At 40.9% G+C, this 17397-nt stretch overlaps 1 protein-coding gene across 9 annotated transcripts in view; it reads right to left on the bottom strand.

The window, feature by feature from the left end:
• sulf1 (sulfatase 1) overlaps nt 1-17397 on the bottom strand; it is a 420487-nt gene that overhangs the window by 64084 nt on the left and 339006 nt on the right. For all 9 annotated transcript variants that reach the window (XM_069921287.1, XM_069921289.1, XM_069921288.1 and 6 more), the window contains 2 exons: nt 10781-10909; nt 9738-9794 (listed from right to left, as the gene is read on the bottom strand). In XM_069921287.1, coding sequence (XP_069777388.1) covers nt 9738-9794; nt 10781-10909 — 186 coding nt within the window. The remainder of the gene's footprint in view (nt 1-9737; nt 9795-10780; nt 10910-17397) is intronic.

Here is a 17397-nt window from a genome sequence, read left to right on the forward strand (position 1 = left end):
TTGTGTCAGCTCATCTACTGCCAAAGACCCTTTTCATGCCTTTGTTGCTATTAGATTTGATAATTTCAATATATTGCCTTGCCTCCTGAAAGACACTGAAAGTGGTTGTGAGTGGAAAGAAAAAGGTTGAGAACCATTGCACTATGCGTGACACAATGCAACCGCTGCAACCGTGTCTGCCTGTCCCGCATCGGACTTGTCAGCCACAAACGAGCCTGCAGCTGACGTGGACTTTACCCCTCCATAAATCTTCGTCCGCGAAGCCAAACCAAAGAAGACCTGTTGTACTATGTAGAGGTTGACTCACCCAGAAAGCACACAAAACAGTTTTTCATTGCATCACAGCAAAAATGACAATAAACAATTGAATTCAATCCACTGCTCCCAGTGCCCTTATCAGCCACTGCCCCTTTGCTTGACACCCTACATTGCTTTGATTTTGAAATTTCTCAGACTTAATTCAACATTTTTCAAAGTTTCATCTCTCTCTATCTAAAACCTCTTGTGGGATGTCTTCACTCTTTCATCCCTTAGTCTTGATCATGTCTAAACTTAATTGAGCTCTAATTGGTATCCATGCCTTTTGCAGCCACAGCCCAAAATAAACTCCCTTTGCTTTATCTATCCATTCTTCATGAAAGTATGCCTTAAAGCCTAGTCCTTTTATTTATCATGGTGTGTCAATTTTTGAACTTGAAATGTTTTATTACTCTTTTTTAGTTTTCGTCCATTTCAGTACAAATATTAATTGTTTTGGTTGAAGAGTAATCATTTTGTTAACTGGATGGCCCATTTTTATCCACTCTTGTCAAGCCTCTCAGGCATTGCTCTCACCATTGGTTAACCAGAATCTGTGTTAAAATGGAATGGTATGATGTGGATATTGTATTAAACCAGTAACCAACGTAAATTTCTAATGAAATCTGCTGATAGTTTCAGTGAGTTAAACAATAAACATTGTTTTTATCATTTTGCAAATGATATGCCATCTAGACATGATTGCATTTGACCATCAAGTTCCATCTATATAAAATCATTGATTAAAAAATTGGAGAGAGAGAGAGAGAGAGAGGTTGGGGGAAGGGATGTTAACAAGGGATGTTAAGTAACAGCATTCAATTCTTGGCTTCAAATAATGACTCATTTTAAATATGTCTATTGTCAAGAATGTGCAATCAAATAAAAAAAGGGGAAAACTTTTTGGGTGAAAAACAGTTGTTTTGTAAAAATGCATGTCATAGAATGGCAAAATTGACTGATGGCTTGGTTTACTACCTTCACTTCCATTCAGGGATAAATCAGGAGTAATTTCAACAGCAGGAGTAGCTCAGTGCAATTCTGGTACTTTATTTTTGACAATGGGGTTTAGAAAAAAGGAGAGGGTGTTGCTCTGTTGATCAGGTCAGCCATTATGTCAGTACTCAGGGAAGATATCTTGGAATACCCAAAAAGTTGATTGATCATGTCTCTTCATGCCTGACCCTCTGAGTCCTTCCAGTTTATCTGTTTGCTTTAAGATTCTATCATCCGCAGTTTTTTGTATCATTGGGCCAAAGAGGCTGGAGGGACAGAACTTAGAAATAAGAAAGGGATATTACATTGGTAGGGTATTACAAAGTGTGCCGAGTCGCAAGAATTAAAAGTACAGATGTTTAGATATATAGCAAGAGTAAAAAACAACAGGGAGGGTTAATTTTCCTAATTTTGACTGTATTTCCTAAATGTAAGGGAGTTAAATGGGATGGAATCAAATTAATTCAAAAGGAATTTTTAAAGTAGTCATAGATAATGGTCTAGAGTTGAGTGGTTGTGACAAAAGCTAACTGAGCATTGGTGAAGAGGCTATTGGTGAATGTGTCCCTTAAGCCACTGTTGGCAATGGCTTAAACCATTTAGATGATGATTGAAAATAAACTAACTGTTAACAGGACATATCCGTATAATTTTTCACATAGCTACGTAGATATCGGAGTTGTACCGAAACAGCTTGATGAAAGGTGTAGCTATTTCTTACATGTCCGTTTTCAGTAGTACAGCAAGGATGATGCTTGATCATGTAACCTTAATCTGTAATCCAGTGCTTCAGTCGTTTCTTGGCATCATACAGAATGAATCGAATTGGCTTCTATGAGAGTGGAGGACATCCATTTGGCCCTTTATGCCTCAGTATGGTTGGAATGCTTCAACCTTATCTATCGCATATGCTTGGCCTTGCTACTGCTGAGCTGGGATGTTCTTGGAGTCTCATCATCCTGCTGGTTATTTAATTAGCCACTGTGGCGGCTCAGCACAAGGCAGGCAAACCGGCCCCGCTTGTAAGCCACGCGATGGGGCAGCCGGCCAAAAATGGTGCCGTCGGGGGTTTCCCTTCCAGCTCGGGGCTCAGAAACCCACACTTGGGGACCATGTGACGCCCGGGTGATGTCAGCACCCTCCAGTGCGGTTCTCAGCCAGGTCCGGGCTGGGAGTATAAGTGCAGCCCAGCAACCTGCAATAAACTAGTCTGCTCACTGAGCTTAACCCGTCTGGTTGCGTGTGTTATTGTAGGAGGAGTGTAGCCGCCGCTACAGTACAAACATTCACAACTAGATGTGACAGAATTGCAGATCTTTGGTCCTCATGCATTGGTTGAAAGGTTCCTTCGTTCTACCCACTGCACCCAGCGTTTAGCGCATAAGAATTCCTGTATTTGCAACTTCACTAGGATGCACCATGCCTTATTTAATCAGGGTTGATCTCTTGATTTTTCATATCAGCTATGAGATTATGAATTGTGGTGTTGTATGTTAATTGCTTTTTAACAGATGTCTCATGGATATCCAGTTTTGAGCTTCCAGATCTGTCCATTTAGAACATTTGTATTGATGCAGAATATAACGGAGGATGCCGTTGGTATAAAGATAGGAATTTGTTTCCACCAGATTGTGGTCACTTCTACTCATGCCATCATGGACAGAAGCATCTCCGACAGTTATACTGGTGAAGATAAGACCCGGAACATGGCAACTCTTTGTGTGGCACTCAAAACTGAGCCAATTCAGTACATTAAAAAGTGATAGATTATGCAAGATGTTATGATTGACACCAGATGCAGTGAACTTTAATAACGTATATATTAAGGACACAAGTCAACAGATTTGAAGTTTCCATAGAAGTTAAAACTTATTATGATCATGTTTTTGACATTCAAAATTCAACACTTAATTTACTTCTCTGTCATATCATTATAGTGCAGGATATGGGAGTCTAATATATGCAGAACTCTGCTTTGCAATGCAGAAGAAAGCATCTCCAGCAGAGAAAATTTATTAAAGTTAACCTTGAACAACTTGAAGCAGACACATCTACAAGTGATTCATTTAAATATACTTATTTCCCAAAGAGAACAATTTAATCCTGAAACTACTAGCGTAAGAGTAAAGTTATCCAAGAGCACAGGATTCAAATGAGCAGCTATGATTCAAGGAGGTATGTGTCTACATCAGGATTTTGAAGAACTAACAAGACAACAGGCTATTTCAGATCTTGTACTATATTGCAGCACGGTTGGCGAGGTGGTTAGTGCAACGCCCTTATAGCACCAGCGATCAGGACCGGACCAGGGTTCGAACCTCACATGTCTGTAAGGAGTTTGTACGTTCTCCCTATGTCTGCATGGGTTTTCTCTGGGAGTTCCGGTTTCCTCTCACCATTCAAAATGTACCAGGGTTTGGGGATGTAAGTTAATCAGGTATAAACTGGGCAGCATAGACTTGTGGGGCTGAAATGCCTGTTATCATGCTGTTTGTCTAAATTTTTTAAAAATCAAGAAATAGTTGAATGACAAACTGGGAGCTAAGGTGGTCTTCATACAAAAATACACATTATAATCACTGTTCCCCAAATACAGAGAATGATTTAGTTTAGTCTGAAATAAGGCTCTTCAAGCTAAACAAAGCAAAATACAAAAGCATGAGGAATAGACTTGAACAAGGTAGATTGGGCAATGAAAGGAATGAAAGTAGACTTTGTTTATTTAAAGAATGAATTGAGAGTTTACTAGAAAATATATCATCCTAAAGGTTCAAAAACTCAATAGAGAAAGTAGTCCAGGTATGGTGAACAAGTTAAAGACTATATAAGATCAAATAAAATGGCTTATCCTGTTGGCACAGAGAGCAATAAGGAAAAGGAATGAATTTTTTTTATCATTCAGCAAAAGACTAAAACTTAAAAAAAGGGAAGGAAGAGCAGAATAATCTGAATGGTTAGAGTTTATATGGATATACAGAAAGGAAGATAATTAGACAACAGTTAATATGGATCCCTTACAGTCTGACATACGTTATATTGTAGGAATGAGGAACCTAATATTTAGAGTTTGTCCTCATGGAAGACACAGAGAATTTTCTGAAATACTGGAGAAGAAAGACAGTGTTAAGGAGGAGATGGAAGAAATTAGCAAGAAACCAAGTACCGGAGATATTAATGGAACTGAAAGCTGATAAATCCTCAAGCCTTGAGGACCTGTATGCTGAGATCTTGAAAGAGGTGTCTCTGGAGAATGGATGTACAAGCTCTCACTACCCACATTCCAGAAATTCCAGAATACAACTCAAAACTTGTAGCAAATGTAACACCACTTTTTAAATAGGAGGGAAAAAGATGATTAGGAATTACAGACCATCAGCCTGATATCAGTTGAAGGATAAATGCTCAGATCTATTTTTGTTAAGTAAACGATTAGCCTAGCAGTTAGTGCAACAATTATGTAGCACCAGCCACCTGGTTTCAAATCAAACTCTGTCTGTAAGGAGTTTGTATGTTCTCTCCGTGCCTGCATGGGTTTTCTCCGCTCTAGTTTCCTCAACCCTTCAGAAATGTATAAGGGTTGTAGATTAATTGGTGTATTTGGGCGGCACGGGCTTTGGGCCAGAAGGGCCTGTTACTGTGCTGTATGTCCAAATTTAACAAATTTAAATGGTAGAAGATTGAGTTTACATAGATTTATAGAAATCATACTGAACATTGTCTCTCTCTCTCACTCGCTCACACAAACAGGCTTTCGGCCCACTTTGTCCATTCACCCCTTATATCTTCCTACACTAATGTCATTTACCCACAATAGATTTGAACTCTTGGAGTAGTGGTTTATATTCTTGCCTTGATGTTTCTTGGATCTCATCTTCAGGCAGTGCATTCTGGCCTCCAACACCCACTTTGTGAAACAAATTCTCCTCAGATTGACTCCAAGCTTCTTATCTCTCATTTTGGCCATATCCTCTTGTTTCAGAAATCCCATTATGGGAAAACAATGCTTTTTACTATCTGTCTATCTGCCTTCCTATCTATCCATTAATCTATCTATTTCCTCATAGAACTTTAGAATGCTACATCACAGAAAACAGGCCATTCGGCCCATCAAGTCTGCGCTGACCACTATTCCGCTAGTTCTACTGACCTGTTCCCACTCCATTATCCTCTAGACCTCTCCTGTCCATATATCTATCTAATCTATTCTTAAAACTCAAAATTGAGCTCGCATTCACCACATCATTCCACATTCCCACCACTCTCCTTTGCGCCCTTTCATGTATCACATCTCTCCTGTAGCCTGATGACCAGAAATGCACACAATATTCCAGCAAGGATGTGACTGATATTTTGTAAAGTTGGAGCATAATTTCAAGGTGAGGAGAATCCTATCTAGGGTGAACCCACATAAGGCAATAGGATCAGACAACATACCCGGTTGGGTACTGGAGAACTGTGAAGACCAACTGACAGAGGTCCTTACGGAGATCTTTAAGATGTCATTGCAGCAATCCATTATCCCCATGGGTTTTAAGATAGCCACCATCATCCCAATACCAAAGAGGAAAAGAGGGCAACTGTAACAGACTTCAATGACTATTGATGTCCAATTATGAAATACTTCAAACATCTAGTAATTGAACATATCAAAACAAACCTCCCAGAGTCACTGGACCTATTTGAATTCACTTACAGATGGAACTGTTCTACTGGTGATGCTAGAACCTTGTTCCCCTACTCCGCCCAGACCCATCTGGAGAACAATGCCTCGTACACCAGGCTACTGTTCACTGACTTCAGCTCAGCATTTAATACAATCATACCCCAAAGACTGGATGAGAAGCTGTCCTTGCTGGGAACCAACACCCCTCTCTGAAACTGGAATCTGGAGTTCCTAATGGAAATATCGCAGTCTGTCCAGATTGGCAGCAAAACACTGAGCACAGTCACACCTTAGGGCTGTATTCTCAGGTCACTCCTGTGCATGCTGATGGCACATGACTACAATGCCAGAGCTACTTGACAGTAGTTGGCCTCATCAGCAACAAATTACAATAGAGAGAAGAGGTGGAAAATCTCATGAAATGGTGCAAGAAGTACAACCGGACTCTCACCATGAACAAGACAAAAGAGATGATTGTGGACTTCAGGGGACCAGAGATGACCACCCACCTACACAAACATCCTTCAAAATTACTATTACCGTCATCATCTGTGGCAAAGTATTTGGCAAGCACATCTGAAGTCTCACTGCTTACACAGTCATCATATGGGTCGCAGTCTGAATCTGATGAATCGGCTTCCGCTTTGTCGTCAGTGTCCCACAATAAATCATACTCCATACCATCCATTGCACAAGAGATACTGGACTTTTTGAAAGATTTTATTGCTGTCTCTACTTTCACTTTATCCAGTGCTTTGTCGTATTACTGTACCATATTTTTTTCTGTTCATGAAATGGCTGCACCTACTGTACCTTTAAAATCTCTACTGGGTTTGACCTTGCCCACTTCAGTGCATATGCTCTGATTTTATTTCTTGTGACTATGTAGCAATCTTGCCTCTGCTTAAGTCCCCATTCTGCAATGTGATTTTCCAACTCTGCCAATTAATGATTCCTCTTCTCATTGAACATTGTTTCTTTGCAGCTGTCTGTGGCCTGTTCCTATCCTGAGCATTGGCACCTCCATACCAAACAGTGATCCAACCAGTTAGAATGCTCTCCACAGTACACCTGTAGAAATTTACAAGAGTCTTTTCTGACATGCCAGATATCAAACTTCCAACAAAATATAGCCACTGGCAAGACTTTTTCGTGATTGCATTGACTCAGTTATGTCAAATATCCTCACAGCAACATAGTTGGTAGATTCCTGGCCACTTCAATGACTTTTGACTTAAAACACTTCATATTTTCTTCATTTTGCTGGAGGCTCCTTGATAACACCCCCCTTCAGGCCATGCCCAACAGCTCAGTCAATGCGGCACCAGCTCAGTCAACACATGCATATTTTGGGGGTCATCTTATGTACACGATATATAATAAAAGCAATAAATTCAGGCTGAAATTGGGGACCTGTCTTCTATGCCGAAATATATGATATTCTGAACACATCACATTTCCTTACTTGTCAGGAAGATGTTATGCTGACTGCACTTTCTTAGAAGACCGAGGCAGGCAAGAATACTGCCCGCCATTCAGTCAACTTTCTACAGGAGCTCTATTAAGGCCAGCTGCATCATAGAGTAGTAGGGTTGTTGGAAAAGATCAGATCAGAGGTCAATTCACAAAACCAAAAAAGTGGCAGAGAGGATCACTGAGGTCTCCCTCCCCACCTAACCCTAATCAATGTAATTTTCCAGGATCATTGTTTAAAGAGAGCTCATAAAATCTGTGAGGACCTGACTCCCGTCAAGAAAGAGATACAGAAGTATTAGAGATAGACCTACCAGGCTGAGGAACAGATTCTTCTCACAGGTAGTAAGACTTCTGAGTAACTGCTGAACTGCTAAAACAACTCACTGTGACTCTATTTATTAATAATATATATTTCAATATATGTAAATAAGATGTATATAGGTTCTGTGTTTTTAATGTATAGGTATAGTTTGCCTGTATATGTGTTATGTCAACCAGTTTACCTATCTCGGCTGCACCATTTCATCAGATGCAAGGATCGACAATGAGATAGACAACAGACTCGCCAAGGCAAATAGCGCCTTTGGAAGACTACACAAAAGAGTCTGGAAAAACAACCAACTGAAAAACCTCACAAAGATAAGCGTATACAGAGCCGTTGTCATACCCACACTCCTGTTCGGCTCCGAATCATGGGTCCTCTACCGGCACCACCTACGGCTCCTAGAACGCTTCCACCAGCGTTGTCTCCGCTCCATCCTCAACATCCATTGGAGCGCTCACACCCCTAACGTCGAGGTACTCGAGATGGCAGAGGTCGACAGCATCGAGTCCACGCTGCTGAAGATCCAGCTGCGCTGGATGGGTCACGTCTCCAGAATGGAGGACCATCGCCTTCCCAAGATCGTATTATATGGCGAGCTCTCCACTGGCCACCGTGACAGAGGTGCACCAAAGAAAAGGTACAAGGACTGCCTAAAGAAATCTCTTGGTGCCTGCCACATTGACCACCGCCAGTGGGCTGATAACGCCTCAAACCGTGCATCTTGGCGCCTCACAGTTTGGCGGGCAGCAGCCTCCTTTGAAGAAGACCGCAGAGCCCACCTCACTGACAAAAGGCAAAGGAGGAAAAACCCAACACCCAACCCCAACCAACCAATTTTCCCTTGCAACCGCTGCAATCGTGTCTGCCTGTCCCGCATCGGACTGGTCAGCCACAAACGAGCCTGCAGCTGACGTGGACTTTTTACCCCCTCCATAAATCTTCGTCCGCGAAGCCAAGCCAAAGAAGATAGTTTGCCTGTATATGTGTTATGTCTGCATGTGTGTTTGCATTGTTTTTGCACTGTGGACTGGAAAACAATGCTTCATTGAGATGTACTAGTACAATCGGAAGATAAAAGAAATTTGAAATTGAACTTAAACTCTGTATTCAATGGCCTGATTAATGAAAGATAGCATCCCATTTGTCTTCTTAACCATGAAAATACTGAAAATGACAGCCCATTTCTCACTTACAAGGTATCTGGGCACAATCTGCAACCTCTTTCTCTAGATGCTAACTGGTTTCTGTCTACATTCAGAAATCCATCGACACATCGCAGGAGATGTATTTGTTTCAGTTTCACACCATTAACATGTCACGGTATGTCTGATACGTATGCTTTTAATGCATTTTTCTAGCTGCTTTGGTTTCTTTCATATAATTTTAAGAAAATTCAGACAAACTGCAGGGTAACAGATCATTTTGGCACATGAGCCTGTGCTGCCCAATTACACCCATTTGGGAGGAAACCAGAGCCCCTGGGGAAAACCCATTCAGTCACGGGGAGAACGTACAAACTCTTTACAAGATTCGAACCCTTGTCCCGATCACTAGCTCTGTAACAGCGTTGCACTAACCGCTATTCCACCCAGTTTTAGAGTTTCTTGATAAATTGTCTTCAATATCAATAGATTACAAAATTTATCATTTGTTTTTCTTCTCAGAGAAGTTACATCGATGTGGGTATGTAATTATTTGGAGCCAGTACAATTGCAGAGGGTCTATCCTCGAGCAAGAGTAAATTCCATGACAACCCCTACAGAAGTACACAATTCCCGTATGCAACACTGAAGAAAATGATAACAATCAGATTTAATACAACTCAAAGTCACAAAATCATTAGACTTTAAATTTTTGTGGAAAATGTAACAAGCTACTCTTGCTATTAAAACACAATGTTTCTTAGCAGGCATTTCCTTATGAGCACTGTGGAAACATGGAGAATGCATTGTGTTAAACTTCTGATGTACAGTAACTTACCCTCTTTCAATGAGGAATGTGTCACGCCAAACTCGGGCCCTTTTATTTGAACGGAATCTGAAAAAGATATATACTGATGTCTACAAATAGAATCCATCCAGTGCTGAACAAGTGCTGTTTCCAGAGCTAGCACCTAATCTCTAAAACTAGCAAAACTTCCAGAAGAAAATTATTTGTGATCTTCAACCTTTAAAACACTGACTGCTTATTGTTGGTGGTCGCGAACAGAGTTTGGAGCAGGCATGTCATTTCCACACAGACCACTCAGATGCAATTTATATTTCTATAAGCACACTCACCAAGGCTATCATCAATATGTGGAAAAATGAGGAGAAGGGATATAGTTTAATGTTCGTCTGACCCATGGATCATCAGAGGGGTAGCAAAGACAGCATCTCACACTGCAAAGTACAGCAATGCTACCATCGTTCCCATTGGTCAAATGATCGGCACAAAGAAAAGGTTATCATATGCAAAACACCAAGTTCTTATCGGGGCCCCATTAATTTGTACATTGTTGTTTGCTCTCTTCAGATATTCCCTTTGGCCTGCCCTATCCACCCTCTCCGCAACGTAAAAGTAACTTGTTTTATGTCTTTCCCAGATCTGATGAAAAGAAGGGCCCTGGACTTGAATCATCAACAGTTTCTCTTCTGAAAGATGCTACCTAACCTGTGTGATAGTACAGATCTATCACCAATGTACATAGTGTATATAGTTACTGTATCTAGACTGTGCTTACAGCGATTGGCTGAGAGCTAAGCCACACCTATTGTTTGGGCCTTAAAGGGTTGTGTCCCTAGCCAGGTCGGATCATTCCGGACTGGTCGGCCACCTGTGAAGAGCTCCGGTCTTTTGCTAATAAAAGCCTTGGTTTGGATCAACAAGTCTTTGGTTCTTTCGACGAGCTCTACAACCTGCATCTGCAATTTTTTGTTTTTCATTTGCTATGTTCCTTTGAGTCAGGTTGTGTATTTGTCTGTCTCTTTCTCACATTGTCTGTCCACTTCCAATTCATGCAATGCTTGTGAAGTTCAGCTCACCTATTTCCTGGCTTTTCAGGCTCCAGTAGTTTCAGGATAGAGTTGCCATCCATATCTGCTGGAATATCAAGGCCGGCGATATCCAGGATGGTGGGAGCAAGGTCGATATTCAGAACTAGTTGAGGAACGCTGTTGAAGTAAGCACAGTAACAATTCAAGGATTGCAGCAAGCTAAGCAATTCCTGAGCACACTTTCATTTCAGTTTTAAAGAATTGAGATAACCTCTACTGTTAAACAGTAGAAATTACAAAATCTGTCAGTTGAAATTTGTGGCATCAAAATGTAGTGGGCATCATTCTAAATAGAACAATTAATAAGTTAAAGTTTATGTTTTTTTTTAAATTCCACAGCTGTAACGACTTTCTGCCTTTCATTTTTCTGTAATTATATTAACCCAAGTTCCTTTTCCAAGAAGGTTTTATAATTAGACTTCCTTCTGCCTCCACTTATTCTTGCACGAAGAGAGAAAATCATGCTCTTTTGCAGCCTGGACTGATTAAATTTACCTGTCCCAGGTTCACAGACAACCCTGCATAAGATATGTCTCCAACATTAGTGCCAGCGATTAGGTGCAGGAAAATGTGAGGTGAGGCATAACATTTGCCATGTGCAGTTCCAATTGGTTAAGAAGGCAGGCAGTTCAACATTTAGTTAAGAAAGCAAACCGTGTTGGCCTTAATTATGAAGGGATTGGGGTTTAAAAATAGAGAAGTGTTTGTACAGTTGGTGAGGCCACACCTGTAGTACGGTGTGGTTTCGGTCCTCTTATCTGAAAAAGAATCTAGTTCCATTAAAGGCATTCCAAGTGTGATAACCAAGCTAAGTCCTAGGTTAAGAGGGATGCCTCAGCAAGTTTAGCCAGATAGTTTGAGTCTGTTTTGGTTGGAGCACGGAAGAATCTTATTCAAACATATAACATCCTAAGGGGGCTTGAAAAGATAGATGTTGAAAGATTTCCTCAAGCAAAAAAGCACAAAAAAGGGGAATTGGTTATAAGATAAAAGACTGATCATTTAAAATGGAGATCTGTAGAAATGCCTTCTTTCAGAGGGGAGTGAGTCTCTGGAATTCTCTGCCTCTGAGACTGGGGGAGACCTGATCATTGAAGATATATATATATATGGTATAGATAGATAAATATTTGCAAGATTGAAGAGTCGAGGGTTCTTCGAGGAAGAGTACGGGGAACTAGCGTAGAAGAGGTATTGAGGTCAGCATAGATCAGTCATGATCACATTGAATGGTGGTCTCCTATTTTCTTGTGTTTGTGGGCTCATTTGAATCCTCCAATCAACAGGATTCTGAGTGTCATACACTTGGTTAACCTCTGGGAAACAGCCAACAAAACAAAAATCAAAGAAAGAATAGACTGGGAATCCCGGAATTTCTGATCTCCACTCACGAATATTGCTTCATCAAGCCTGTCATTCTTCCAGGGATAGTCAGAGAAGGCCTAGGAAGCCCAGGACTGACATGATTATCACCCAATCTGACTGACCACTGCTCTTGGGAAATTGAACATTTCCTTGGGCAAGGATCCTGAAAATCACTTCTGCAATCTCTGCTTCACTGTTCATTCTCTTATCAATCTATGGAAAAATACTTCACTAAATTCCCTCTTGGTGTTTCTGTTAAATTGCTTCCTAATTTTCATTTCCAAATTTCATTGCTTGCTTTTACAATGTGTCAAGCTACTGTATGTCTTTATTTCTGAAGCCACTGAATATCCACTTTTATTTTTTTTCTTCTCTGCCCTTGTGACTATTCATTCACCAAAGATTCTGGCACAACTTCAAACACCACTTCCCTCTTGACTTCTGTCAGTTGCAACCATACCTGTATTCCTCTGTACCTACTTTCTTTTACTTTTTAAAAAATTATTCTTTCATTAGCCCTTTTACACACTTTTATATGCTCAAAGGTTTGTCCTCAATTTGGCTTTACACTGTATTATTGTTTGTCCACTTAATGGCCTCTAAAATGGAACCACTCATGATTCTCAGTTCAAATCCAGGTTATGTTGATGGAGGAAGTGGTATACAGCTGATCTCAGCTGTTTCACTGCAATTGCTTGGGATTCTGGAGTTGAAGTAGACTTTTAAGCTTGGGTTCCTTTTGTTAACTGATATGTATTGAATGTTGATCAAAATTATTTGGGGGGCATGCATGGATATAAATAAATGAAAAGGTTGTTGGTATTGCTGTAGTGATAGAATCTCTTGGTGCCTGCCACATTGACCACCGCCAGTGGGCTGATATCGCCTCAAACCGTGCATCTTGGCGCCTCACAGTTTGGCGGGCAGCAACCTCCTTTGAAGAAGACCGCAGAGCCCACCTCACTGACAAAAGGCAAAGGAGGAAAAACCCAACACCCAACCCCAACCAACCAATTTTCCCCTGCAGCCGCTGCAACCGTGTCTGCCTGTCCCGCATCGGACTTGTCAGCCACAAACGAGCCTGCAGCTGACGTGGACTTTTACCCCCTCCATAAATCTTCGTCCGCGAAGCCAAGCCAAAGAGAAAGAGAATGTTACCACCAGAAGGAGACAGAGACGGAGTGTGTAACATCTGGGGAATGTTGCATCTTGTGAATGTTGTGGCATCTTTAATAGATTCAAGATGGATTCCTTCCTGTGAGGTCTGCATGTGTGTGTTCTGCTTTTAGTGCTGGTTGCTTAGTTAATAAATCTAGTTCTTTTAAAAAGTACCCAAGTTTCTTTAATGTAATAAAAGAAACATCATGATACCAGGAGTGGAAGAAACAGCTAAGAGTGGAAGAAACAGCCAAGTTCTGCTGCGCACAGGAGTGAAAGAAGCAAAAGTGTGCATAGTGAATAACAGTTGAAATCAGCAAAGGTTTATGCTTTACTTGCAAGTGATTGGAACTGATAGCCAACCAGAAACACAGAAGATTGCAATGCTAGTTACTGTGGCGGGACCTCAACTCTCGAGGTTTTTGCCAAGGCAGAAGACCAAAGCAAATTCGACAAGGTTACCGAGATGTTTGATGAACACTGTTCACCAAAGAAAAATGAAACCTTCAAGAGGTACATGTTTCCCTCGTGCACACAGTTGCAGGGAGAGAGCTTTAATACTTTTTTTAACAGACCTAAAACATACAATTTTAGACTGCAGCAAGATTCAATAATCTGTGATCAAATTGTGTTTAGGATTATTGATAAGAAAGTGAAAGAGAGATTGCTGTGAGAGATAGAGCTTACCTTGGTGGGATCTGTGAAGATAAGCTATGCCAGTGAATTGGCTCTGTAGTACATGAAAAAGTTTGGTGATAGTGTAAAAGCCGGTGAAAATGAAGGCATAGTCATAGCCACAGTCTCTGGACACACACACAAACAAAAATGAGAGAGAGGAACAACAAAAAGATGTAGAAACATTCATTTGTAAATGATGTGGCACTAAGCATGTGCCAAAGCAATGTCCAGTTTATGGAAAAGTCTGTAACAAGTACAAAGGGCAGAATTACTATTCAACGCAATGTTTTTACCAAAGGGAAACTAAACAGAAGTGAAATTGTAACTATAGAAAACACTACACACTATAGAAGAAAGTGCTCTCAGTGATACACTTTTTGTGGGCACACTGGTGCAGGAAGTGAACAATGCCAAGCAGGATAAATGGATTGTGTCATTGCACACAATTGGAACAAATATTCCTTTCAAGTTAGACAAAGGAGCAAAGGTCAGTTTGATCTGTGAGCACAACATGAGGGTAATGACGATAAAGTCATACATCCATTCAAATCCTGTACTGCTCAAAGCATGCAATGGACAAAGCATGACATGAAAGGTATATGTAAACTCAAGGTCAAATTTAAAGATAAAGAGCACCACCTCAAGTTCACAGTAATCCAGATGGATGTTATTCACTGCTTTGTGAAAGCTTAAACCTAGTCAAGAGGATGTATCACATTAACAGCGACCATACACAGAACAGTGTAGAGAAAATAATGGATCAATTTCCCGACATCTTCAAGGGGTTTGGAGTTATACAATTCACCTATAAGATGCATTTAAAAGAGGACATACAGCCAGTAGTGCATGCACCGAGGTGGGTTCCAGCGCCACTAAAAGAAAAGCTCAAGCAGGAATTTGAGCGAACAACAGCAGTAGGGGTCATAGAGAAAGTGGATGAGCCCACAGAATGGGCGAATACAATGGAGTGTGTCAAAAAGAAGAACGGTAGCCTACACGTGTGCATGGACCCAAAATACTTGAATGCCAATATAAAGAAGGAACATTATCAGATTCTAACCGGGGATGACATTGCAAGTGAGATGGCCAGGGAAAACTTTTTCATTAAATTGGATACATCCAGGGTTTCTGGCAAATAAAACTTCATGATAACAGCACAAAATACTGTACATTTAATACACCATTTGGTTGATATTCCTGCCTGAGGATGCCTTTTGGAATTTCCTCACCTCTGGAAGTGTTCCACAGGTCAATTGGGCACATCATATAACCATATAACCATTTACAGCACAGAACAGGCCAGTTCGGCCCTACTAGTCCATGCCGTAACAAATCCCCACCCTCCCAGTCCCACTGACCAGCACCCGGTCCATACCCCTCCAGTCCTCTCCTCTCCATGTAACTATCCAGTCTATCCTTAAATGTAACCAATGATCCCGCCTCAACTACATCTGCCGGAAGCTCATTCCACATCCCTACCACCCTTTGCGTAAAGAAAGTTCCCCTCATGTTCCCTTTATAACTTTCCCCCTTCAATCTTAAACCATGCCCTCTAGTTTGAATCTCCTCCACTCTTAATTGAGAAAGCCTATCCACATTTATTCTGTCTGTCCCTTTGAAAATCTTAAACACCTCTATCAAGTCCCCCCTCAATCTTCTACGCTCCAGAGAAAAAAGCCCTAGTCTGCACAACCTTTCCCCGTAACTCAAACCTTGAAATCCTGTCAACATTCTTGTGAACCTTCTCTGTACTCTCTCTATTTTGTTTATATCTTTCCTATAATTTAGTGACCAAAACTGTACACAATACTCCAAATTTGGCCTCACCAATGCCTTGTACAATTTCATCATAACCTCCCTACTCTTGAATTCAATACTCCAATTTATGAAGGCCAACATTCCAAATGCCTTCTTCACCACACCATCTACCTGAGTATCAGCCTTGAGGGTACTATTTACCATCACTCCTAAATCCCTTTGTTGCTCTGCACATCTCAATAGCCTACCATTTAATGCATATGACCTATTTAGATTTGCCTTTCCAAAATGTAACACCTCACACTTATCTGTATTAAATTCAAATTCCATCAGCCATTTCTCAGCCCACACTTTCAGCCTTCCTAAATCACCTTTTAATCTACGGTAATCTTCCTCACTGTCCACAACACCACCAATCTTTGTATCATCCGCAAACTTGCTTATCCAATTCTCCACCCCTACTTCCAGATCGTTAATAGACAAACAATTTTCCACCACTACTCTCTGACACCTCCCATCCAACCATTGCTGAATCCATTGCACTACCTCCTTTCTTATACCTAATGCCTCCACCTTTTTTCCTAACCTCCTGTGGGGAACTTTGTCAAAACCTTTACTAAAGTCTAAATAGACAACATCCACAGCTTTCCCTTCATCAACCTTTTTTGTAACCCCCTCGAAAAACTCAATCAGGTTTGTCAAGCATGATCTACCCCTGAAAAAACCATCTGATTACTCCCTATCAATCCCTGTACATCCAAATATTTGTAAATACCATCCCTCAGAACACTTTCCATCAACTTACCCACCACAGACGTCAGACTCACGGGCCTATAATTCCCAGGTTTACATTTGGACCCTTTCTTAAACAGAGGAACCACATGCGCCACCCTCCAATCCTTTGGCACTACCCCCGTGACCAGTGACATCCTAAATATCTCTGTCCACAAGCCTCCCTGAGTGTCCTTGGGAATATTTTGTCCGGTCCCGGAGATTTATCCACCTTTATCTTTTTCAACACAGCCATCACTACCTCCTCGGTTATCCTTATATGCTTTATGACCTCCCCACTTTTTTTCTTTACTTCAACTGGTTCAATATTTTTTTCCCTAGTGAATACCAAGGCAAAGAAATCATTCAAAATTTTCCCCATTTCCTCTGACTTCTCACTCAGCCTATCCTCGCTATCTACAAGGGGTCCAATTTTATCCCTCACTAATCTTTTACTTTTAATGTACCTATAGAAACCCTTTGGATTTATTTTTACTCTGTCTGCCAAAGCCTCTTCGTGCCTTTTTTTGGCCTTTCTAATTTCTTTCTTAAGATTCCTTCTACACTCCTTGTAGCTCCATGCTCTTTATACCTCTTGTACACCTCCCTTTTTCTCCTAACCAAATTTCCAATATTCCTCGAAAACCAAGCCTCCCTATGACTTCCAGCCTTTCCTTTGATCCTCACTGGGACATATCTACTCTGTACCCGCAAAATTTCTTTTTTGAATATCCTCCATTTTTCATTTACATCCTTACCTGAAAATATCCTGTCCCACTCAATATTCCCCAAATCCCTTCTTATTCCTTCGAAATTTGCTCTTCTCCAATCCAGAACCTCAACTTTAGGCCCCTCCTTACTCTTCCCTAAAACTA

Source organism: Narcine bancroftii, chromosome 2, assembly GCF_036971445.1.
Source record: "Narcine bancroftii isolate sNarBan1 chromosome 2, sNarBan1.hap1, whole genome shotgun sequence".
Taxonomy (NCBI): domain Eukaryota; kingdom Metazoa; phylum Chordata; class Chondrichthyes; order Torpediniformes; family Narcinidae; genus Narcine; species Narcine bancroftii.